General features: G+C 30.5%; 2 protein-coding genes and 3 pseudogenes across 2 annotated transcripts; 4 read left to right on the top strand and 1 right to left on the bottom strand.

The window, feature by feature from the left end:
* The first annotated feature begins 1,109 nt into the window (after nt 1-1,109).
* On the top strand, nt 1,110-2,804 carry LOC111208139 (annotated as a pseudogene).
* A 40-nt stretch (nt 2,805-2,844) lies between these two features.
* LOC125576674 lies at nt 2,845-5,245 on the top strand (annotated as a pseudogene).
* Nucleotides 5,246-6,550: 1,305 nt separating this feature from the next.
* LOC106407028 (60S ribosomal protein L36a) lies at nt 6,551-7,582 on the top strand. The gene is made up of 4 exons (XM_013847802.3): nt 6,551-6,670; nt 6,924-7,103; nt 7,188-7,262; nt 7,347-7,582. The coding sequence occupies exons 1-4, from the start codon at nt 6,668-6,670 to the stop codon at nt 7,404-7,406; spliced, it is 318 nt and encodes a 105-aa protein (XP_013703256.1). The 5' UTR covers nt 6,551-6,667; the 3' UTR covers nt 7,407-7,582.
* Nucleotides 7,583-8,151: 569 nt separating this feature from the next.
* LOC106408529 (phosphate transporter PHO1) lies at nt 8,152-14,209 on the bottom strand. Its single transcript, XM_048736850.1, has 15 exons — nt 13,841-14,209; nt 12,588-12,677; nt 12,106-12,331; nt 11,034-11,391; nt 10,882-10,930; nt 10,690-10,761; nt 10,446-10,575; nt 10,129-10,249; nt 9,749-9,998; nt 9,557-9,661; nt 9,426-9,470; nt 9,184-9,336; nt 8,826-9,104; nt 8,610-8,746; nt 8,152-8,512 (listed from the first exon to the last, which is right to left on the bottom strand). Exons 1-15 carry the CDS (start codon nt 14,087-14,089, stop codon nt 8,422-8,424), a joined length of 2,355 nt encoding a protein of 784 aa, XP_048592807.1. The 5' UTR covers nt 14,090-14,209; the 3' UTR covers nt 8,152-8,421.
* A 3,527-nt stretch (nt 14,210-17,736) lies between these two features.
* LOC106409651 lies at nt 17,737-26,459 on the top strand (annotated as a pseudogene).
* The last annotated feature ends 1,093 nt before the right edge of the window (nt 26,460-27,552 follow it).

The raw sequence follows: 27,552 nt of genomic DNA, 5'->3' as shown, positions 1-27,552 counted from the left end.
TGATTTTTTTTCTTAGTAAACGTAACCACAGCTTTTAATATATATAACCAAACTTATATACAAAATTATGTTGGATTATTTTGGTTTTTGGTTTCGTAACAAAGTTGAAAACCGGTTAATATTCAAAAAAATTCAGTCCAATCCTGTTCCAGTTCGGTTCTAGGTTTTTGGTAATTTCAGATAATACATGTAATAACGTCCGATAATTCAGATTTTTTTCAGGTTAAATATCGGGTAGTTCGTTGTTCATATAAAAACGTCAGGCAATTTTAATAATTATAGATGTTTTAGGTAAAAATATTCGGGTAATTTAGGTAATTTAGTTTATAAATATTATTTTAGGATATCTAGTTATTTAAAAACTAAGTATAATTGATATTTTTTCTCGGTTTGGTTCTGATTCAGTTTTGATTTCTTGGTTTTAGAGATATAGGACCCGTCCAGATATTTATGAAATTCAGTTCGGTTTCATTTTTGGTTATTTTGGTTCGGTATGGTTCAGCTCTTGGGTTCTGAATAAATATGCTTAGGCTTATGCTAAATTGTTGTTAAAATGTTTTGTTGAGATCAAATAAAAATGCAGTGTATTAAAATGGTAATTGGATTAAATAACAAAAAAAAAAGAGTAAATTAGCTCAATATACAAAAAGAAGTGAGATACCATAGAGTTGAGGGAAAAAGGTGATGATGGGGGGAAAAAAATGGGGGGAAATAGGGTATGGAGTGCAAATAGGGAATATGTTGTGTGTAGGGAGTACAAATTCTCAAAAAAAAACATACTTAACAAAATACACATAGGAATAAAAGTGGTACCATATAATATATATTATGTGAAATCTTGAGGAAAATACCTCTTTCCATACTATTGCAGCTTTGTTTTCCTGATATATCTCTATAAAGCTAGCATATATATAATCAGAGCCGGTCCTAGGTTTTTAAGACCATAAGTCCAAAATAGAAAAATGACTAAAAAAATAAAAAAAAACAAAAAATATTCACAGCCTAGGGGATTCAAACTCCAGCATCTAACATAGCCTTGGTGAATGAATGAGTAACCACTAGACCATTGAAAGTTTTTGTAAGATTGTGGTCATTTGAGTATTTAATAAATGACGATAAGAAGCGTAGGCTTCATTTGCTTGAGCCCAAACCCGGCTCTGTATATAATAGTCTTCTTTTGGGATCATTTGTCTCTTAACTTTATATATAGCATGCATTAAGCTAGAATCAGCATTCACTATAAAATTTTAACAATTGAATTTAGTTTCACCATTAGAGATTTGTATGATTTCTCTTTGCCAACAAAAATTACTATACATAAAACTAAAACGGTTCAAACCCAACATATATCCTGTTGAAAAAGACTTTGACTACTTGTTAACTTGTCCGCCTGAATGTTCATAGTACAAGTAATATGTTGGATGGTAAAATAATGGTAGGAACTTTTATACTTATAAAAATCGCCTAGAGAAAATAAATAAATTAATGTGTATGTAGGTCTAAACATCATATTCATTAATTCAAAAGTGTTTTGATGCAAACATTACATCTAGTTGTTCGCACATATTCATGCACTCCATTGCTCATATATGTAGGAGGAGAGATTTCAACGCACATTCCTTACATTCATCAATATTTATTTTTTCTCATGTCCAGCAACAAAACTATCTTTACTCAGAACCGTACTACCTTGAGACCAAAAGAAACATGGGCTTAGGGCATCATTTTTTTTAAAGAACACTTAATAGCATATGTTTAGATAATATTACCAATTATAAGTACTAATATATATTTTATATGGGCTTGCGTTTTAAACTATAATATTATCAGTAGACTAAATATGGGCCACAGCATATAAAGACATTCATTAATACATTAATAGTTCACTAATTAAAGTTAAATTTACTTAAAAAGTTTATTCATGTAATTTTACAAAAATTAGGGTAACAAACCCAACTTCACGACGTCTTCTGTCTCTTCCAACTTCTGCTCACGTCTTCTTCTCACACACAAACCTGCAGTTCTGATTTTGAAGTTTAAGATTTCAGATTATTATATTAACAAAGTAGCTTTATCTCATTTTTGGAAGGAACAAAAAGATTGGAGAAGAAGGTTGTGGGAATTTCTTAAGCTTTATCGAGATGATTGCTGATTTTGATCCTGTGATGATCGAACATCTTAGGAGATTTAAAGAACGTGAATCTCGTACTCATTATCTCATGGCAGAATTCAGAATGAGTTAATAGCTTTGTTGGGCAATGAGATCAAAGGTATGATCATCAAGAAAATTCAAAGTGCAAAACTTTTCTCTGTTATTCTTGACTGCACTCCAGATATAAGTCATCATGAACAAATGACTGTTGTTATAGGGTATGTAGATGTGTCAACAGCTTCAGTTAAGGTTGAAGAATTGTTTTTAACGTTTCTGAAAGTTGATGATACATATGGAGAAGGGATTTTTCGTGAGCTGGAAGATGTATTGGTTGCTTTTGATTTGAAAATTGATGATGTGAGAGGACAAGGTTATGACAATGGCTCTAATATGAAGGGAAAGCATAAAGGAGTACAAAAAAGATTTCTTGAGATTAATCCTAGAGCATTTTATACACCATGTAGTTGTCATAGTTTGAATCTTGCACTATGTGATATGGCAAAGACTTCTTCAAAGGGGATCTCGTTTTTTGGAATCATCCAACGTACTTATAACTTTTTTCAGCTTCAAATAAGCGCTGGAAAATCTTTGAAGATCATGTAGATGGTCTAACACTTAAGTCTTTGTCGAATACTTGTTGGGAGAGCCATGTTGAAAGTGTTAAGTAGATACGGTTTGAAGCTCCTAAAATCATGAATGCTTTAGTTTATATTGCTGAAAATAGTGTTGATCCACAAGAGCAGAGCAAAGCTGAATGTCTTGCAACAAGTGAAACACATGGAATTGGAAGTTTTGAGTTCTTGGTTTCCCTGGTTATTTGGTACAATCTTTTATCGGTTATCAACATTGTGAGTAAGAGTTTGCAGTCAGAAGACATGGATATTGATGTTGTTATTGCTCAATTTAAGGGGCTGGTTTCTTATTTTCAAAAATATAGAGATTCAGGTTTTGAGAAAGCAAAATCAGAGGCTAAAATACTTGCAGAGTCTATGGAGATTGAGACTGTGTTCCCCAAGCAAGGAAAGCGGGTAATCAAAAGAAAAATACAATATGGCGAGTGTTCAGAGAATGTAGAGGGGAGTGTGACATTATCACCCGAAGAGAAATTTAGAGTTGATTACTTCATTCAGATCATGGACCAAGCTCTCTACTCGTTTGGGACAAGATTTGAACAATTCGAGAAGTTTGAAAAATATTTGGATTTTTGTTTGATTTGAAGAAACTGCAGTCAGCAAGTGATGATAGTTTGATGGTTTCCTGTGCCAATTTTGAAGATTCTCTAACTCAGGGTGATCATTCAGATATTGTTGGTAGTGATCTTTTTGCTGAACTGAAAATTATAAGAGAAGCTTTACCAGAAGGAGTTAAGAAGCCTACTGAAGTGCTAGACTTTTTGCAAAGTGTTCATGATTTTTATCCAAATTTATGAATTGCTTATCGAATATTGTTGACCATCCCTGTTTCGGTTGCATCTGCTGAGAGGAGTTTTTCGAAGTTGAAGCTAATAAAATCTTATCTTCGTTCGACCATGTCACAAGAAAGATTGAGTGATTTGGCTATCTTATCTATCGAGAGAGAACTCTTAAGGAACATTGATTTTGAAAGTTTAGTCAATGAGTTCTTAGAAAAGAAAGGAAGACAAATTACGCTTTAGAATTATTACGCAGTGTTTTTTTTTTAAAGTGACTCTTTATAAGACATTTTTATGAATGAAGGCATATTTTTTTTCTCTCGCTTACGTATGGTTTTAATGCTCGCACGGCTCTGTCTTTACTCCAAATAAGAGTATGTTTTTTCCATGCTCTATTTATGTGACACCACCATCTTTTCTCCATTTCCATTGATATTTTTTTCACTTTTTTTGAAATATGTTTGGGTACTTCGTACATTTCAAGTTTTCCAAATTTGTGTGATCAAAACTGATTCATTGGCTAAGAACCCGCCCCACTAGAGGTTCTCAATCATTTTATGCAAATATCTTAACACCATTTTGTTATATGATTCAAACTTTATTTTCTTTCTTAAAATTTAAACCAGTGAAAAATATGTCATTTTTATGTTGGGTTTCTTAAAGCATTATGATATTATCTCTATACAGAATACAATATCACTTTCTCTCCTTAATCTTATCGTTTTTATTTTACTAATTGTGAGAAATTATTTTCCAATTTAAGGGATGGAAGTGCTTTTAAACCATCCCAAACCTACTTTATTTTTCATTTTGAAGTAAATTTTGCTTCAACTCTATTTCATTTCTTGTTTCAAAATGAAGTAAACAATATTACATCAAATTTGAACATATAATATTCTTATCTTTATTTCTCAAAGACAAACTTTCTTAATAGTAAAGTAGTCCTTAGTTTTTACTTACTATTGTATTTTGCTAAAATAAATTATGTACATTAGTATTATCCAATTCATTTCAAACTTTCAACTATTATCATCAAATTACATGTTTATATCCAAAAGCATGAAGATATCCTTTTAACTCGATTAAGAAGAATCCAAAATAAATAAGTTCATCTTTTAGTTCAAAATTTTTTATTAATCATTATAGAATAAATTTATATATATATATATATATATATATATATGTGTGTCATTTTTTATAAAAATATGATATTCTTTGTTTGTTTATTCATTTATGTAATAAATTTATTATATGATAATGTTTAATTTATATTAAACAATAATTGTGTTTGATTATTTTTAAAATAAATTAACTGAGTACCATTAATAAACATAAAAATGAAAAGTGAAAGATGTTATTAATAGTTAATGTTAAATAGCTGTGAGTTTTGTAGATCGATCTGAAAACACTTTAAAAAGAAAAAAAAAGTAATCGTGTAAACCATCAAACTATTGACTGAGTGTTATGGAAAGAGCTCGTGTGGTAGAACTAAAATCTTATATATTAAAATAGAAGTCATGACTTCTTTCATGTGTGATTTTTTTTTTTAATTTGGACCATCACTTAGAAATCTTATTAAATGTATTTTAATAAGACTAATAATACATAGAATCTTTAAAATACTTTAATCATAATATCTTTTGATATCTTTTCATTTTAAATATAAATATATTTATTTTAAAATTCTAACAAATCTGCTTTAAAAGATTTTTACAAGATCATCATTTTCGAAATTATATTTAAATATTTTCACTAATTTTGAAATTAGTTTGAAATATTATCTTACATTAATAATTTCAGTAATCATTTATAAAATGAAAAATAAAAAATTCTGTAATATTTTATATATTATATAATCATAATCAATCATATTAAAAGAAAATTATTATATTGAGCTAAATATAATAAAATTGTATTAAATTTATAAATTTTATATATTTTATTTTCGAAAGTATAAAATATTTATGTTCAAAAATAAAATTTAATATGTTGGTAAGATGGGTTAACATTAGCAAATTATATAATACATGTATAAAAATTAACATGCATTTCTTTAAAGCTTATAATATAAAATATTTGTAACTACTTTAATCATAATCTATTTTCATTTTAAATATAATATATATTTATATATTATATTTTAATTTTTTTAATAAATCTGTGTAAAAATGTTTTAACTATAATTTAATGTATTTTAAGTTATCGTTTATAAAATGAAAAATACAATTATTATACTTAAAAGAATATGATAAAAGTATATTCAATCGATAAATTTATAAAAAAAAATTTCATAAATATAAATTATTTATTTTAAAAATATAATATGATGATAGAACGGCTTAAAATTAGCAAACCATATAATACATGTCTAAAATTAACATATCTTAGACTTTTGTATATACAATAATATATTATTTAAAATACATAAGCATAAAAAATATTAGTAAAAAGAAATACAACTTTGAAACACGGGTCAAAATTTAGCATAAATTAAATACAAAATAATTTTCAAATATGTTTTCTCATGAATATATTAATTTGCTTAATAACTAAATGCAAATACAATAATATAAATATATAATAAGAAGTAAAAATACATACGGTTTTAAACAATTGATTAATTATAATATTTAAATTATAAAATTATTGTATTTGAAATAGTTATATAAACATTTAAGTATATGATTAACGTTAAAATATATATACTACTAATGTTTAAAAACAATAATTTATATATATAAAAGTGAAAACAAACACCCGCACGGTTGCGCGGGTAAAAATCTAGTTGTTCATTAATATTTCATAAATTAAAGGTAGTTTATCATCATTTTTAAAAGAAACAAAGATTATATGTTAATGTAAATTATTTATCATCAATTGTAAAAAGATACCAGCAAACTCTTAATTATCCTTATGACAACTAGACACTCTGTGCAAAGGCCGAAGTTATTATACAAAATATGGGCCTTAAACGAAGGCCCGTTTTAACATATATTTAGGGTATCTAAAAAGCTGTACTATAAATTCAGTTTTCTGTAAGCAACGTTTCTTTCGTGGACGACGGCACACAATCTTCACCCGAGAGAGAGATCAGAGTAGCGAAAATGGTATTTCTTTCGACCTGATTCTGTATTTTTGGACTTGATTTTTCATTCGTTGAACTTGTTGATTCGATTCGTATTGAGTTCTGTGATTGATTACGGATCTATATTCTGAGTTTTCTGTCTCTGACCAAACACTTTTGTCGACATGTAGTGCTTACTAGTTACTGCTCATGAATTTTAATAAATACACACACTCTTTGTTGAGTCATTTTGATTTTGAAATGCTAGTTGGTTAAACTGAGATTGTGTTGGTTAGGTGAACATTCCAAAGACGAAGAAGACGTACTGCAAGAACAAGGAATGCAAGAAGCATACATTGCACAAGGTTACCCAATACAAAAAGGGTAAAGACAGTCTCGCCGCCCAAGGAAAGCGTCGTTATGACCGTAAGCAATCTGGTTATGGTGGTCAGACTAAGCCTGTCTTCCACAAGAAGGTGATCTTTCTCTCCTTGGTACCTCCGCTTTTTCAGATTCAAGATCCATTTGAATACTGATATTCTTGTGATGTAATTGAACAGGCTAAGACCACGAAGAAGATTGTCCTCAGGCTTCAGTGCCAAACTTGCAAGCACTTTTCGCAGCACTCAATCAAGGTAAACACTAACTATCTTCTTCATTCACCATTTACTTGGTAGTTATTCTTACACTGTCGGTTTCTGTTTCCTTGAATTCTTCAGAGGTGTAAGCATTTTGAGATCGGTGGAGACAAGAAGGGCAAGGGAACATCTCTTTTCTAAGCTGTTGTCATCGTCTTAATTGTTACAAGTTTTCTATTTCGTTTGGATCTGATTCCATCTGTTTTAGCCCTCGTATAAGATTGTCCCCTCATCTTTGGTTGTCACTCTATATTTTGAATCATCTAGACATGATTTTGCTGTTTTTCTTTGCACTTGAAATGGTTACTTTTGAGATATTTGCCTCGTTTCCCGACAATGCAAGCCAAAGGCCAGAGTCTCTTTGACGAATTTGAAATCTTAGGTTTGCCCAGAGAGGAGGAAGCCAACATAACATACCACTTATGCTATGTTATGGAAATCTTTTGCTAAACACATCTTCTACTGTTTTATACAGTTTTTACATACCTCAAATCGAAAACCAGAGATTAAAAAAAGCCTTGGCTTTCTAGTGATTCTTGGACACGTGACATTGCCAAAACCCAGAGTCTTCTTGGTCATTGGTACCATTCATTCTCAACCATAAGTTGAATAATAATATGCTTATTGGTGCTTTGGTTCAAATATTTCGGGGTATAAAATAATATAGAAACTGTTCGAATATTTGTACTTATTCAGTTTGGTTTGGCTGCATCGGTTCAGGGTACCCAAATCTATTATAGCTAAAGTGATTTGAACATTGAGGTGAGTTTTGACGTTAAATATACATGGTTATAAAAACATATATATAGATGATAACGTAATGTTTGACATTTTCCTTCGGTTTGTGGTTAAGGTTTCATCAAAAGTAGAACTTAAAGAAGTTGTGTGTTTCTTGAGCATAGTTTTATTTGAAAAGAAGAGGAGTTGAACATAAAACTCAAATCAAAATTTACAGAAAATTAATATACGAACTTGGAAGTTAAATTGTCTTTGCACTTGGAAAGCTATAAAAATCAAGAAGCCAGTAGTCCCCTGTTCTGTTTGTTTTAAGGATAAAATGGTTAAGCAATTTCAGGATCTTCCCCAAAAGGTTTCTCCGAGATGCTTCCTGGAACCTGGTTCGAGACTAGACCCTCCAATTTATTATTAACTTTGCTTAATCGTCTGAATCCATGTCACGGAACGGTAATGGTACGGTCTTCACTGCCCTAAAGTGGCCTACGTTGTTCAAATGCTCATTCTCCACTCTGTAATCACAACAGTTTAATAAATTTCATTACTTAATAACATCCAAAAGTCAAGTTTATTAGACAAATCTTTAAACCTAGGTGAAGCTTTTTTTACCTGTAAAAGTTCCAATGGCCTCGACGAATGACTTCAAGTGATGCCAATAAGAAATCTAACAAATGAGACTGAACAGGATTGACCCTGAATCTTACTATTGTCTCGATCCAAGCAACTCGCAATACCAAATTTAACGCCTGAATAATAAATACACCAGCATTTAGTAAATTATCATAACTTGTGAGACACGTTAAACAATTATGTGGTTCGACTTACAATGGAGAGATAGTAGATGTTCTTGTTCTTGAGAACTAGATCGTCCCTAAGCCATGCGTTTTTGGATTTAGGGTTCAAAAGACCCCAATCTTTGACAAAGTCCCAGTATAACTGGTAAAGCGTAGCCACGACCGAGCTCACAAGCACCATGGCTAACCACCCGGTGGTGCTTTCTCTTGCGTAGGTTATGCGGACTCCGGCAGCAACCATCGCCGAAACGTACTTCCCCATGTTGACTAAGTGATCGGTGTTTGATTCGTCCCACCATCTCCTTATGCACTGTAAATTAAATGTTATTTGAAAGTTATTTGAGGGGGGCTTTCATCTTGAAAGAAAATAAAACCTGAAGGGAACTTACTTGCATGGCACGCCAGAAGTAAGGTGAGAAAGAGATCAAGTAAGCAAGTTCTCTGTAGATTCTTCCGTTTTTGCAGGTATTATATTCGTGTGTTCGAAAGCTTTGAGCCATGAAGTAACACGCAGTTGACTCAATATGTCTAAGCAATGGAATCTGAATTGAATATAAATAATAAAAAACATGATTGGTTAATTTTGAACTAAAGTTATGTAGCTCAAGTTGAAGTTAAGATAGTTAATTACCTGGCTAGTAAGTTGATCAGCCATGAAAAAATCGACCATCAAAACCTGTTTTTGTACAACAAAACATTTTTATAAATAAATTTCAACAGATTTTTTGAGCTACAAGTAACCAAAACAGTTCTAACTGTTACCTTGTAGAAAGGCGAGCAAACGATGTTCCGTAAGATGCGAATGAAGCAGAATCTTGTAGGACGATAAAATGTGTCGAAAGGGCATATCAAGACACAAATGAAGATCTGCACACACCAACATGAATCAGCGTTTTGAATTGCTATCGCGGTTGGAACGCGCTATGCGATATATTAACTAACTAAATAATTTACCAAGAGGAGGATGCCTGGAATGGTGTCGACTTCACTGGCCGAGAAACCGGCGGCGCGGAGGATGAGATGTATAACCATAGCGGCCACGACTGATGTCATAAACGTGGTTCCCATTAGAAACGCGTCTCGGTAACGCAACGCTGTGCTTGGTGCGAACTCGAAGATAAAGGTGTAGTTTATCCGCGTGCTCTTCCACATAAACAGATTGCATCCATACATGAACATGTGTAGACTCAGCAACGCAAAAACGCTGCATTACGAAAAAAAATCAGATAATCAAAATAATTAAACAAATTTTCTAATGAGCTCTTCTGTCCAGTTACTTTTAGTAGTAAAACTCTGTGTTCTTTAACAAAAATTAATAATTATAAATAAAATACCTGAAAACAGGATACACAGTCTCTAAATATAAAACTTGAGCACCAGAGGTGAAGATTCCAGAAAGATGAGCCAGTATTATGTAAATACTAAACAATGAGACAAAGCAACCCGTAAATAATCCTGCAAAAGAAAAAAAAAACATTTCAGTTTGTTACAAGAATTCATGGTGGAATGTTATAAACATACATAATAATAATAATAATATTAATAATAATAATAATAATACTAATAATAATAATAATAATAATAATAATAATAATAATAATAATAATAATAATAAAAGAGGTGAAAAAACAGAGAAAATATAAAACAATACCAACAAAGAAAGTGACCATGTGAGAATCTTTCTGCTGGTGGGGTCTCAAGAACTTCATGGCCTTTTTCCTGTCATTGTTTGCGAAGTGCTTTGTGAATATGGACTCCACTTCGTCCATCAGTCTTACCACCTTGTTTTTATTTTAATCATAACCACCAATTATTTTCTAGTCTTTTTTATAAAATGATTTACTATGACATTACAAAATATATAGATCTCCTTTTTATTTTGAGTCATATAATACCTTATCAGAGCTGGTAAACTGCGATCTCTTGACGACCTTTAGATAACTTGATGATGCTTGCTGACCAGAAACCTATTGGTCCATAAATCAAAGTCCATCATTAAGCACTATAATCTTCTTTTTACTCAAATATTTTTTTTTGTTTATCATCGATTCATCGTAACTAGTCAAATTATAATAAAGCTTCTTTACCTTGTCGAATTTCTTCAATATTTTTGTAAAAGCTATCATGTTCAATGAACTGCCAAAAAAAATATAATATATCAAAACAAGAACTATAATCATGCGATTAGAAAATAAAATATATTTTTAAAAGGAAGATATTTAGTGAATAATGAATTTACCTGTAAGTCTTCAACAGGCCAAGACCTTTGTAGAGCTCAACAAAGGCTTTACGTATCATCTTCTCTGCGCACTGAATCTTTTTCCGGTTGATGAAATCTCCTCCGCCACTTCTTGGATTGTTAACAAGCTCCTCCCATAGTACCGAAGTGGCTGTAGCGATGGATCTTGCACCACCACCGTCAGCTCCGGCCACGGCGTCGGGAATGTCGACGCGGAGAGACATTTTGGGTTTGCCTCCTTTTGTCTTGTGCCTCGTAGCAGAGTTTATGAAACTCACACCATTCCTCTCTAATGCATCTATGATTTCGTCTGTTCTTGATGTTTCACTTTGTGTCTCACTTAGTTCTCCTGGTGACCCTAAAACCAAGAAAAAAACATGTTTGTATTTTGTTACCTAATAACAAAAGATACAGTATATAAAGATAATAAAATTTCTTCTTTTTTTTTGTGTTGATCTTGCCCATACGTAAACAACATTTGTTGTCGGTCTATTTTTATTTTCTTACTCACAAACGATTTGTTTGTTTGTTAGTAGAATCGAATTGTGTTCTCATGATGTACTTATCGGCCATTGACTATATATGTCGACATAAATTCTCAAAACTCAAATATTTTAGCAGCTTTGAGTTTTGTTTTCCACATGCAAAAATATTCAAAAAGTTAGTTTCAAAAAAAAAAATCAAAAAGTCTAACAAATCTTGTCATTTCAACAGTGCATATTTCTATTCTGTTATATAACGAAGCATACGAACTATAGTTGATTTTAAAAAAAATAGTAACGTAAATCGTGTAATTATATTCTTTTCAAAAAAAAAAAATCGTGTAATTATATTAATAAACTACTTTTCTTTTTATTAATTGCACTACGTAAATCAGCCTTTAGGACCTGCACTTTTATGGTTTCTAATGGATGCATGCCACGACATAGTTCAGATATATAAAATGATAGTAGCTTTTAAGAGTCAATGTCAACATTCCGAAATTACTAAACCACCCTCAACCCGACCTACTTGTTAAAAAGGCCTAGATAAGAAGACTGACAGTGTTTCAAAAAAAAATAAGGAGACTGACCTGTAGAGAAGTCAGAATTTCGAGCAGAAGAACTGAAGGAGCGTTGTGAATTAGAGCCAGAAAGGCTTCTCTTCTTCCGATCACTTAAGATCTGTTTTAGTTCTGCAAGAATGTCCAACTGTTTCTTCAGAATCTCTCCTCTTCCCACAAACTCTGTCTCTTTGGATTTGTGAAACTGATTCACTTTGTTTAACTCTTCATCCAATTTTGCGAAGAACACTTTAACCTAAAGCAACAAATAACAAAAAGCATTCGAACACTTATCAAACAATTATATTATAATTGTAAGAAAAGCTAAAAAGTAGTTTAATATTTTGACTATTTTCATTAGGATTCAGGGAGTGGGTGTTGTGCAAATTAGACTAGGAATTTAACCACTATATATTGGCCGTTTATTAATTTTGCTTCTTTTTCAAAGTAAGAAATAAGAATTCGTAACATTAATAACAACGAAAATTATATAAAATGTAATTAGTTAATACCTCGTCTTCTTCAGAAAACAACTGAACAAGCTCAGTTTGATAAATCTCCTCAACGTCATCCCCATCTTCTGAGCTTTTTCTTCTCCTTACCTGTGCATCCGCGAAAAATGACATGAATTAAATTTCATTTAATTTAGTCCAACAAACCATGTAAATATCATATTTATATCTGTTGGTATTTTCCTATACGTGTCACTGAATTGAATGTTTTTTTTACGGTGGTGACTTGTGAGTTTGTTATGGCTTTATATATAGTTTTTGTCACGATGGTTTCGTGAGATATTCACAATCTTAACAACCGTTTTTCGCTTCTTGGTTTTCGTGATGCGTATGAAGGAAAAACATACCTTATTTTGGAATTAGTGGCTAACATATTCAAAGATGTAGAGTAGCGAAGTGTAATAAGTTAGCAATTATTTCCGCAAAAAAATATATTACAGATTTTAGAGTTAGTTAACCCTATAGGGATTTTCTAGATTTAGGAAGCATGTAGGTTCCTAGGTTAAGAAATGAACTAAATGGTCTCAATCATGTGTTTAATGATAGTTTTCCTCAATAGACATTACACATAATATGCAAATATTACGTATTAGATACACAAAAAGACTTCAGAAAGTTTCCCAACTTGCGCTATACGACTTAATTAACATATTGAAATTCTACTAAATCGTATCAAATATGCATTATTTGCATATCTCAATCAGAAAAAGATTAATATACATATTTGTTAAAAGCAAATAAATATTTTTAATAAGAGTAAAAAGCAGATTTCTCATGGGCAATATGTAGACAAAGCAGAACTAACCGGTGATTCTAACGCGTAAGCAAAGACGCGAAAAGAATGGGAATGGGAAATACAAAGACGTGAGCAGACACGACACTCCATAGAAACATTCATAAGACGAAAAAAATGGTGCTTTACCAAAATAAACTAAATCGTTAAATCAGTACTTTTCCGTTCTCTCAAAAATCATATGCTGAATTTGCTAAGCTAAAGAAATGAGTAATGTAAATGCAGCTAAATTTACAATATTTTCCGACATACTCAAGACCTATGGTCTCACTAAGTAGCTTCTACGTAATGTGCATTTAGACTATCATTCTAATTACTTTTTTTTTTGTTTAAAGGGTTTTAATTATCAGATGAATAAAAAGAGGTTACAAAAGTCACACGGAATTTAATCATTCTAACAAACAGGAGAATGCATCATGCTTTTTTTCAAGATAAATTAATATAGAGCATTGATAATTACCTGAATAATCTCTGGTTTTTCCGAGGACGAAAATAGTTTGTCCGAGAAGGTCCTAGCCAATTTCCGAACCGGGTCGAAAAGAGATCGGCCAAAATCAGGATCATGAGGAATGGGGTAAAGAGAAGCGGGTTTTGGTTTACGAGATATTTTGATTTTTTTTACTTGTTTTTTTAGCTGACAATAGTTAACAAAGGCCTCTTTCCACTCTGGTATGAGTTGTGCCTCTAACTCCTTTGAGAACTTCACCATCTTCTTCACATATAATCCCTTCCCACTTAATTAGTATATATGTCGATTTTGTGAAACGTGAAGAAGGAGAAAGAAAGAGAGAGAGGTTTAATGTTTAACAGAGGCATTTAGAGGCAAAGAAGAAAGTTGGTATATATAGAGAGAAAGACGTATAGGGAAGGTAAATGTAGTTTTCTCTTTTTGTTTTTGGCACTAATTAACTTAATGGATTTATATCTTTCTCACAAACATGGGTTTGCAGCTACGAGACGATTTAACTTTAATGCGATTTGTAAAAATTTAAAGTATTGGAAAGGGAAAATGGAGGTGGAAATTATATTATATTAAATCGCTTGGCCATTATGCGAGCTTAATTACACTCACCTATATTTATAGATTTGAATATAACGCACTCATTAGTATTAAGGAATTATAAAGAAAGGTGTGAGTAGTGCAACTCGTCACGAACCCCACACACAAATACACACTTCTATTGCATTCAACAAGGATAATATTTAAATTTATCTTGTATGCATTCTTTTGGAAAATGATATTTAAATACATTAAACATGTAAATGTCGATTTATAATATGATCTATGATGTAATATTATGTATAACACCTACACGTAACTTTTAATTATATATGAATCCTAGCACATTATCCAAACGGTTGTATTCCAATAGGGTTGTTTTGTTAATCGAGCCCAGATTTCGATTATCAATTTCTGCATACATTTTTTCACTATATAAAGCTTAAATAACAGTTTATATATGTTTCAAGATGAGTCTATTTTTTTACTGAATACAGTTTTATTGTAACTACGTGTTTGCCCGCAATTTTGCGGAGAATTATATTATATAAAGAAATATATATATTATGTTTACATTGTTATAATTTTTGAATAATAATTCAAATTTTTAATTTTTAATTTTTAATTTCAAATAGTTGGACAATCAAAATTTCAGTATATATTTTTAGAAGATCAGTGAGATTTAAAATAGTTCAACAACGTTAACCTTAGTCATTACAAATATTTCTCTTACAGAAAAGTAATATTATAATTAATTCAGATAACTGGTTGTAGAATTACTTTATATTTTATTTTAACACGTGAAAAAATTGGAAATAACTCTCAAGAAATAAAAAATAGAGTTTTTTTCTGTGTAGGACCAATACAATGATCAGATGCTTTTAACATAAAGATATTTTGTAAATGTTTTTGTGTGAACTTTAGAAAACATAAAATTTCTAATATTTTTTTACCTACAAATCTAATTCTTTTATATAAGAATATATAATCATTAAAGTTTTTTTAATAAAAAAAGTTAAAGTATTTTATTTAATTATATAGAAATAATTGATAAAGAAAAAGAAATTGATAAAACATATATATCATTTCTCGAATTATACAATTAGTTACCATAAATCATTATTTGTAATATTAAATGTATTATTTGGTAATTCATATTAATTAGTTCTATAGTTATCTTTTATTTTTAGATCTGATTAAAATAAATAACTAATAAACACCAACCATTCAAATTATAACTATTTTTTAAAACTTAACCTATTAACATTACATAAGAAAAAATCACTTAAGTGACTTCTCAATTAATATATACTATGGTTTATCTCTTTAAAACCAATGAGAAATTTGGTTAATGTAAACAAGAAAACATGTATTAGGAAAATGGTAATCTAAGTAACTTCTCTCATAATTTTGTCAATTGACAAATCACACTTTCTCACACATTTTTATTTAGTGTTTAACATAAAACTTAAATGAGTTAAAAAAACCATTTATTCCTTTAAAACATACCTATTTGAATTAAATATGATTAAAAATAATTTTTAAATAACGAAATGTTGTTATTTTAGGCATTTATACTTAATATTAATGTGAGATCCAATATTATATCAAAATAAAATATTTTTTATTTGTACATTTTAAAAGTTTATTATACCGCAAAATATACAACTCTATTTTTAAATAATTGATCCTACTTGCAATTTACATTATATTTTCTATCTTTCACTTTTACAATTGTAAGACAATCATTTTTATTGATTTTTCTTACTTAATTTATCACAATTTTTTAAAAACATATAAAATTAATTAGCTCACATTTATAGTAACACAAAAAATACATGCATCTCGACAGACAAATAAAATTAAATACATGATAATATAAAAGAACCAATAAATCAACAAACATATTTTATTATTCCTCTCTCTTGTTTTTTATTAATGTCTCCTTTATTTTTTAACTATTCAAAATAAGCATGCTAATTTTATTATAATAAAAGCTATATGAATTATTTTAGTAGAGTATTAACTCTAGGAAAAGCATGTGAAAAATAATTTGATTATTTTAATTTTAAATGACTTACTATATAATAATGTTAAATGAATTACCATATAATATAATTTTAAGTGACTTACCATATAATAATTTTAATTCATCTGTTTATATTAATAGATGAATTAAATAACATTTCTTGATTAATATAATTTTAAATGACTTACCATATAATTTTTATGTTTAAAATATAAAAATATTTTAATCATTTTAAAAAGTGATAACTTATATATGATATCACATTGTCATTGGAAAATGATGAGAATTTTTTATAATTGTATATTTGACTGTTTTGCATTCATTTGAAACATTTTAGAATATATATATATATATATATATAGTGAATGAGTGATTTTAATTAATATTATTAGGTCTACATTAATTAGTTTTTTGGAATCTATGATTTATTGTATTCAATACTAATATAAATATATTAAAATCATTTTTGTAATTGTTTATGTAGTGTCATATGTATTTAAATGTATATTATAAATTTATATAATGTAATATATGATATTTAATTGATTCTATAAAGAAATTATATTAGTTCATCTATATTTAAGATGTTTAATTGTATGTTTGGAAACATATATTAGATTAGGTAATTCTACGATTAGTTTCCCTTTAAAACTTTTAATTAAATAAATAAAAAATTAAAAACCATCAACCAATCAATTTATAACAATTAATTGGAAAGCTCTCCAATGAACGACACGTCAGCAAAAATCAATTAAATGACTTTTCAATTAATATATAAGTGGATTCAGTGTAAATGTAAATATATCCGAGCTGCGTTTTCTAATTATTTTATTAAATGCATACATTTTTTAAACTTTTGTTTGTCTTTCTCTGTTGAAATATTTGTTCTAATTAAAGAAAAACTATCTATTTTCGCCAACTAAATATTTTTAGAAATTGCAAACGCAAAGGCAATAAACAAACTGTTAAAATACTAAAAAGTTCCATATATGTGTGTACATATAAAAAAAAAGTTTTTTCATATTGTAAAGTTGATAAAATACAAAAAAATTATCGATTTCTCTGGAAGACTGGAAGTGAGACATTATTATAACATAAACGCACATACAAACATAAATACGACCAGAAGAAAACCACCGCGTCAACATAGTCTTGATTTTGTAAGCATCGATCAAAACATATCATTTATATTAATCACACGTTTTTATTTTCGCTCTAAAGGGAAGTAATTATAATTGTAATGTATATACAGTAAAACTTCTATAAATTAATAATGTTGAGACTTTTAAATTTTATTAATTTATAGAGATATTAATTTACAAAAGTTTTCTTTTAAGATTATTTTTCATTTTAAATATTTTTATCTATAAAATAAGAAAATATTTGATTTTACCGTATATAAATTATTTAAATTTTAGAAATTTGACTTTTATAGTGTTTTATTATCTTATTTGGTCTATATGTTTATGTTTATAGAATTGTTATTTGGTTTTCAATATAATTTCACTAAATATTATCAAAATATATTGAAATATTAAAAAAAATCGAGGTATTTTCATTGTCAATATAAAAACAGCAATATAATGTTTAGTTTGAACTTTTATAAAAATAATATATAGATAGATTATTAATTTATGATTTTAATGGGACTATATATTTACATGGGAGTTTATTTAAAATATTATTATCTTATTATTTTATCGATTTGTGTCATATTTTACATTTGCCCATGTTGGAACCGCTGAAATTTATTAATTTATAGATATTATTAATTTATCGAGTATTAATTTATAGAGGTTATATTGTAAATAGGTAAAAGTCAAAATGAAAAGTGTAACAATAGCAAAGAGTCAAAAGGGAATTTATGGTATACACTTTCCCTCTCGTCTCTACACTAACAAGCTTATGGTAAAATGGACATTGGTTCATGATAGGTGATTTTAATGAAATTACTAATCATCGCGAGAAAGAGGGAGAAAAAACGTGGTCTAATATCTCGTTCTTGCCCTTCAAGCAGATGTTTAGTGACTGTGGTATGCTGGAATTTTCATTTACAGGAAATACGTTTTCTTGGGTTGGAAAAATATCAGGAGGGACAACTGTTAGATACAGATTGGATAGAGCAGTGGGTAATGAAGATTGGCATGAAAAGCTTCCTCATACATCGGCTAATTATCTTAGACTTTGGGGATCAGATCATGTTCGGTCCTTGTGGGTATTCTCACAAAGCCAGTGAGAAAAAGAAGAAATTCAAATTTGATAAACGTTGGTTGGACAATGAGAAACTAACGCAAGTCATTCTGGAAAGATTGAAGTCAGAGGATCTGCCTCCCGAAGCGAATATAATGAAACATATTGCTAGCTATCGGAAAGTTTTGAGCCAATGGAAGAGACAAAACAATGTGAATTCAGAGAAGCTAGTGGAGGAACTAAAGGAGAAAGTGAAGGGTATTTATTCGAATGATGATTCTACTTCCGAGAAAATATCAGACACTTTAAAGGAACTATCTACTGCCCTTAAGACAGAAGAGATGTTTTGGAGACAGAAAAGTAGGGTTCTCCGGTTAAGGGAAGGTGATAAAAACTCGAAATATTTCTATGCGCTGGTGAAGCAAAGGAGAGCAAGGAATAGAATAACACAACTCTTAGATGAAAATGAAAATGTGGTGGAGGATGAAGAAGGATTAGTAGCCATTGCTACTAGTTACTTTAGTCAAATATTTGAGTCTTCAAACCCAGAGGATATAGATGATGCGCTATCAGAGGTATCGATAACGATTACTGGGGTAATAAATGAAGATCTTACAGCTCGAGTAACTGAATGGGATGTCAAATTACCGTTGTTCACTATGCACCCAGAAAAATTCCCAAGACCAGATGGAATGACAACTCTCTTCTACCAGAAGTTTTGGGATATTGTCAAAGATGACTTAACTCATATGGTTAATCAGTTCCTTTTTGAAGGAACAATGGCACATGGCCTAAATGACACGAATATCTGCTTAATCCCAAACGCAACGAAGCCAAATGAGATGACAAAGTTTATGACCTACCAGTCTATGCAATGTCACCTATAAGATAATATCTAAGGTCTTATTCCAAAGATTAAAGAAGGTTCTTCCACATCGGATATCTGAGACCCAGTCGGCCTTTGTTGCTGGTAGACAGATCACATATAATATCATGATAGCTCAGGAGATGTTCCACGTATTGAGAACCAAACCGGGAGGACGAGTTAAGAGGATGGCCATAAAAACTGATATGAACAAAGCATATGATAGGATGGAATGGTCATTCGTTGAGGTAGTCATGAGAAAGATGGGGTTTTCAGAGATATGGATTGACTGGATTATGAGATGAATCACCTCGGTCAAGTATAAAATTCTCATGAATGGAGAACCAAGGAGAAATATTGTCCCTGGAAGAGGTTTACGTCAAAGAGATCCTTGGTCTCCTTTCATATTTATTATATGCACGGAAGCGCTCGTTAGCCTTCTTAATCATGCAGAGAATCAAGGGAAGATAACGGGGATGCGAGTCGCACGCACTAGCCCCTCGGTATCACACCTTTCCTTTGCTGATGATAGTCTTTTCTTTTGTAAGGTAGAGCCCCGTGAATGTGAAGAAGTTATGAAAGTAGTCAGGAAATATGAGAAAGCATCAGGTTAATGTATCAATTTTGATAAATCCTCATTACTCTTTGGTAAATTATTCCAGCGAATAATCGAGAGCAGATTAAAAATACACTTGGTATCCAAAAAAAAGGCGGAATGAGCTCCTACTTAGGAATCCCGGAAGACATTAGTGGATCAAAGTTTAAACTATTCGCTTTTTTAAAGGATAAACTATTACACATTGTGAATGGTTGGACTAGTAGATGGTTGTCTAAGGGACGAAAGGAAGTTTTAATTAAATCTATCTTGTTAGCTCTTCCGACTTATGTCATGTCCAGTTTCCTGCTCCCTTTAGAGATATGTGAGAATCTGGCAAGTGCGATTGCACAATTCTGGTGGAGCTCAAATCCACCAAAAAGAGGAATTCACTAGACAAAGTAGGAAAAGATGTGTCCACCTCAATAGGAGAGAGGAATTAGGTTCCGCATGATCCATGAATTCAATTTAACTCTCTTAGCTAAACATATCTGGCGTCTTGTTCAATTTTTTGATTCATTAGTGGCGAGAGTTCTTCGGAGAAAATACTACCGTCTGAGTTTGCCTTTGCGAACTGAGATACATGTCATTTCTCGGAAGTTGTCGTGAACTTCGATCTCCATTGTAATCCTGAAGGTGATTCTCCAATTTCTTCGAACACTCCACAATTGTAATTCTCTGATGTACCTCTTTTATCTCTTCTATCAATTTCATGGAACAAGAGACAAAGATATCTCATCTCTTTTCATGCGCAGTCAAGGACATTATTGTTCAATTTTCTAATAATATATATTATATCATAGCCTAAGCGTTGTTATGTGCATATTCTTAATTGTTGATATATTATGAATATGGCCCTTAATTCCCCTTAATCTATTTCTGTAATGAGTAAATTGGCGAGGTTTCATGATTGTTCAAAATTTTGTTCATTCATGAATTACGCAACTAATTTTTTTTTTCTCATTTGCAAATTGCCTATTCAACCATTGGGATCCATCGTTCAGTGTAGGTGATCCCTCCTTATCCAATCAAAAACATCAGTACGGGTAAGTTACTTCGTCTATGTCGTCTAGTGTGGAATTTATTTAAATCACTTAGTGGATTAATAACTATCAATAATAAAGATATACTTTCAAACTCGATTTAAATGAGAGCCAAAATGGGTAAGAAAAATGATTACAAACAAAGATCAATGATGGCCCTTGGAGTTTCTCTTTGGATGGCAATTGTTTCCGATGATGCACACATCACCACTTTAGAGGTAATAGCAAACATAAACTACGAAAAAGATTTTCTTTTCCCCAAAACAATCGGCATCTTGCTTTGTAAATGGTATCAGCTGCAGAGAATATTCCTAAGATGGGATCAAATGGCCTTGAGTCCTTGACCCTATCCAAATAACAAAAGGAATGAAAATATTTCTTAAAGATGCAGAAAGTAGATGTCATCCTATTCACTGCAGTAATCGAAAATTTTAAAAGGTAAATTTATGCTCTTCAATTTTTTTTTTTTTTTGACATCGAACAGCCATTCTATTACTCAAGCTTGAGGTAGTCTGGGTAACCAGACCGGAATACAACAACCAATGAAAAGTAACTCCATACCAAAGCTCCTAGCAGTCTTAGCTAAAAAAACCAGGAAGCTGATTACGCATTCGTGGTACATGGGTGATTTTGAAATCCGGAAAACAAATCTGCAGCGTCTCTATCTTCTCCAGCTCTGTCGCAAATCTTGGCCACTCCTGGGATTCATTTATCATTGCAATCAGCTCCTTGCAGTCAGTCCCAAAGCTCTGGCACGAAGAGTGTTGAAGCATGTTTTCCATCGCCCATCGCAGCGCTTCTACCTCTGAATGCAGCGCTGATTCACATCGAGTGAAGTTTCGTGTTCCCATAAGTTGTATGTCCTCCCTATTATCCATCCAGACCCATCCACATCCACTAAAGCGATCAGAAGCTGTCCAAGATCCATCTAGTAGGCAGATATTACCCAAGCTTAAGACTTGGTTTACATCATTATTGCTGGCCTGGACTTGTGGCGGTATCATCTCATTCGCGTTAAACTAGGCTTGACATTCATTCTCTGCATATCGAACGAGTTCTAAAGAATCTCTGTTTATACTCCTGAAGAGCTTATCATTGCGAGCCTTCCAAATATACCATATGCTGTTCAAATTATATACTGTTTTTTCACACAAAATATTATATACTAATTAAGTTAGGATTTTGTCAAGTTTTTGATGTATGGGTGTTTTGATATATGATTTTCATCTTTTCTTTTAATTATATATTGATGAACTAATAAAAAATAAAAATCTCTCAAAATTTGATAAAGAACCGATAAAGAAAAAAATAATATTTTGTATTCTTCTCAAATGAACTTTTTTTTTCAGGTTTTATCAAACAATCACCAATCAGAATTTTATATTATTATAATTTGGTTTCGTATACTTGCTCTAACCTTATCATATAGAAAATTATTTTTCAAAATGTATATCATCTTAAGATTTTTTTTTTATTATCAATTTATATAGACTCATACTGACTCTGTAAACCAAACCGAAAAATCTGCATCCATGTGAACGACGAAAAACAGTTGATTTCCTGACACTGCGGTGATAGGTTATCCACCTTTAAGTTTTGCGTCCTTGGTACATAAATGATATCTGATCTGAAAAAAACTTTCTTTCAAGATCATGATATCTTCTAAATATATAGCTTGCAAAAGCTAATCATTCTTCTGGTTTCGAAACCATCTTTACTAATTGAGAAAAATCTATTGCAAACGTAATATGCAATCCTAAGATTATTTGGCTAATTAGCAGGTTTTGGGTACAATTACATTTTAACAATACAAATAGTCCGTTACAGTAATCCTTTCAACATACACATCATTTCTACACTAAGATTTTGATTATTATGGATCGTTCCACTTATATAATTTTTTTTTTTTGGATCAAACGTTCCACTTATGTAAATTAAACGAAATTTCATCACGGATCAAGACTGTAATCATCGGATATTAAGAGTCTTCAAGTAGCGCTCTATATCATCATTTGTGTTCGACTGATACTTTATAATGTTTTGATCAACTCCATATGTGTACTCTCAGTCTCTCACATCTTCCAGCCCTTTATGAACTCATGTGTCTCATCTTCTTCTGGAGTTAATAATTGTTGTTTTATTATGTCAATTGAAAATCTTTTAAAACGTATAACCAACAATAAAATTGTCTCATAGCCGATCACTTAGAACGTTTAATTATTTGCTCCTACCACAAATATATTTTAGTTGCCTAGAAATTCATTACGACAAAGAAATAGTGACTAGCGGTAAACAACTTCTTAAGCAATTCTGAAACAGTGGTATGAGTTGATAACATATTCTATTAGTGGGTGAAACAGCAATTTCACTAATGTATTAATAAAGTTGAATGTCAATAGTGTAGAGATTATAGTAAAGTGGTATGACAATTATGGAATGATATTACAGATTTAGATGGTATATTCATAAATTGAACTAAATATAACGTCATAGGCGCATAATTTCGCCTCAAATTATTGCATATACAAGTAGTGTTAATTGGTGGCTCATCTTCCACGAGCCACATGGTAATCCAATTTCTATGGTTTCCATCGTTAGGAAATAAAGGTTCTAAATGCATATACACAAGTCGTTCGAGAAAAAAGAAAGAAAGGAACATGTATATATATATATATATATATATATATATATATATATATATATAGGCAATTCTCCTAATTATTAGCTTACAAAAGAAAAAACAATTCTCCTAATTATCACTAAAACATGTTTATATCAAAACTATCAATCAAGGACAAAAATCTCAAAATTAGTATTCATTAATGAGTAGAAAGATAATTATAACCTTACATAATTATTTACTAAATATTAAAAATTTGAAAATATTAAAACCAAAAATAAATTTTCTATTGCAAAAATATTTTCCTTTTCAAAATTTCCAACTTTTTTTACTAATACAGGAAATCCTTCTTGAATGTGTAAACTTCATGAGTTACTTGTATATTTAGAAAGGTCTGTCTAAATGTGTATGACATCTTTCGAAATATTAAGAAATATTTTGTAAAAAGATACTTAGACACTTTGTTATTCATTTATGCAACATTAATAAAGTTTTCCCAGATTTTATAATATATTATAAATATTTAGAAATTTCTTCCAAAGTTTTAGAAAGATATTATACATATTTAGAAATTGCTTGAAATACGTTAAGTTGATAACCACATTTCAAAAACACAATAAATCAAAAATACCATAACATTTGAGTTTATGGTTTAGTGATTATTGCTAAAGTATTATTAAGGTATTTTTTCTGAGTGTATTTTTGAAAATTGCTAGCCAATTTAGTGTATTTTGATCTATTAGCTTTACAATAAGTTGACTACCACTTTTCAAATTTAACTTTAAGTGATAACCAGTTTCATAAATACACTAAGTTTGTGATGAAAACAAAAATTTCTATTTATTATTTATAAATATTTAAAAATTATTTATAGAAGTTTATAAATCCAACCCACCTCCTAAATACAAAACCCTAAACAATAATCACTAAATCCTAAATCCAAATGCTAATGTATTTTTGAAAATTAATAGCAAACTTAGGGTATTTTAATTATTTAACATGATTGTTATGGGTTTAATATTTAGGGGGTGGATTGATTTTATAAAATTTTATAAATAATTCTTAAACATTTATAAATTATTTAGCAGGTTAATTTTGTCATTTATGAATATGTTATACATATTAATGAATGTATTCTTAAATTTTAGGCATATGTTATGCAGTGGAAACAATTCAGAAATGTGCTCCTATATATACCTCTAATTCAAATTTTGTGGTATCTAACCTATACTAAAAGGGGAATATGCTCAACATTTAGAGTGTCCACCTCAGCAAATTAAATCAACCAATTAAGTTCTAAAATTTTGCCACGTCATATCTAAATCTCTTCTTCCAAATACCACGAACAAATCCAACTTCGAGCTTAATCAAACTCTATAATTCAATATATCATTATTTTGAGCCCTGTAGAAAGCCCATCAAAACTATGAAGTTTCTTCTATATACTAAGGCAACATGTCTCTTGCTCTTCCTCTTCCTAACCAACAAGCCCGAACTTCAGACGTTCTGATTCCTCGGTGTAATGGCTTCTCCACCACTCCTATTCATCAAAGCATCATTACTATAACACTCCAATGGCATCTTAACGCTTCAATTCCACCAGATTCACCCTATATATCTTTCTCATATCTCTCGGAACTACTTCTCCAACTCCAGTCCGATGACACGATTCTTGGCAGAACATATCTCAGCCGGTGATCCATAGCTTATATAGCTCCAATAAGGTATTCTGATGCTGCATTCCCGTCACTTCTTATATCCTTTTTAGTAAAGATTCTATCCACTTTTATGTAAGCGAGAGGTAGGCATAAAACTCCTAAAGGTTGCATTTGAGAAGATATTCGTCTTTCTGTGGTAATGGTTATTTTTGTAATTAAAATTGCTTGGCCTGTGAGATGCATGTTCTCTCTTTTCATAAATATTTTGTTTGTTGATCAGATGCATGGTGAGTTTCTTGAACACATAAAGATGCGTGAGACAGGAGGAGTATGGGGGTTCACAGGCTCGACCATGACAAGCCTTATGTTCTTATGGGCGATGTACAATCAGTTTTTCCCTTACCACGTCCGAGTCCTGATTGAGAAATACGTTTACAAGTTGATGGGATGGGTTTTCTACTTCTGTTCACATCAAGTTCAACGAGTACACAGGTCTCAAGAAGAGCGAAGCTTACAACTCCATACGCAATTACTTGTCTTCCAAGTCAACGGCTCGTGCAAGTAGACTAATGGCTAACGAAATTAGTGGCGGAAAATCTCTGGTGCTTAGTTTGGACGATCACGAAGCTGTTGAAGATGTGTTTATTGTTTAACGGTGTGAAGGTGACATGGTCTTCGAATGTGAGCCAGCGTGAGGATCAATCCAACACGAGCTCAGGTTCTGAGGAGACAAGGTACTTCACTCTCAGCTTCCATACGAAGCACAGAGAGGTGATCACTGAGAGATATTTGGTATAAGAGTATTTTAAGATTGATCATGTATTAATGCTTCTCTAGGTAACACTTTGCTCCACTTTGCTCCTGTCTCACGCAACTTTGTGTTGCTTGCGTTTTCACGAAACTCTTCTGTTTTTTATTTCTCCGGAGACTTTTTTCTAAGTTGTGCTCTGTTTTGGTCTCTTTGCTTCTTAACCATTAACTCTCTATTATTACACTCCTGTCACAACTTCTAGGGTCTCAGAAAAGCCACTACATTTAATTTTATTTTGATGATAAAAAAGTTCATATATTATAATGAATTTTTTTGTAATATTGAGGGAGACTAGAAATTTGGGTTCGTATTGAACATATTTTGTTCACATGGATCATTGGTTACATCATGAAGATATGAGCTTAAAGTCTTGACGCTAGATGTGTGGACCAATCTGATTTCTGAGTAGTGAGTGTTAACCAATCCTGAACCAAGCAATGATATAGTAATGCAAAAGTTTTGTTGCTATTGAGAAAAAAGCTTTGGTACTGAGCATTTATACAATTTCTTATATACATACATATTTTTATTATATCAACTTAGCATTACATCACGTTGAGGTCTATCTTTTTTTAGTCAGCTTGGGCACACCAGGTATTATAGTCTTTCCGTATTTTTTAAAATGTTGTTTTAGGTTTATTATACATATATATATATATATATATATATATATATATATATATATATATATTTAAATATATAATTTTTTTGATGAAAATTATTAGTCTCTTCAATAATTGAAACAAAAAAAATGCTATAACACCACTATTGATGTTATTTGACTTCAGAAGAACAAAACAATACAAATTAAACTATTTTGAATCATTATTAAAATTAGACAAAGTATAAAAGACCAAACTTAAATTTAACAACACAACAATAAAAAAAATCCAAACTATCTTAATCTTCTTTAATGTTGTAGACATTTTTTGGTTTATTAGTTCTAAATTATGTAAAAATATTAAAAATAAACATCAATAAAGCTATTGAAATAATTTACGAAATATTTACAAAATGAACAGCCAAAAAATTTACGAAAGTAGTAACTTATTAAGTTAATATTGGGAAAATGAGACATGAAAAAGAAAAAAACAATAAATTAAATAAAAACTAATTAAAATATTATATAATTATAATAATTTAAAATAGATAATCCGCGCGTAGCGCGGAAAAAGAATCTAGTCTTTATAAATATATATGCATAAAAGGTTTTCATAAATACACATTTAAGAATAAATTTATAAAGAAAATTTCAAAAATATTTCCAAAAATCTAGGAATATTTTATATGTATTTAATAATATATTTTAAAACTTTCAGGATGATCTTATACATATTTATGAATATTTTTCTAAATTAATA

Source organism: Brassica napus, chromosome A1, assembly GCF_020379485.1.
Source record: "Brassica napus cultivar Da-Ae chromosome A1, Da-Ae, whole genome shotgun sequence".
NCBI lineage: Eukaryota > Viridiplantae > Streptophyta > Magnoliopsida > Brassicales > Brassicaceae > Brassica > Brassica napus.
This window is presented reverse-complemented; position numbering and strand designations above follow the sequence as displayed.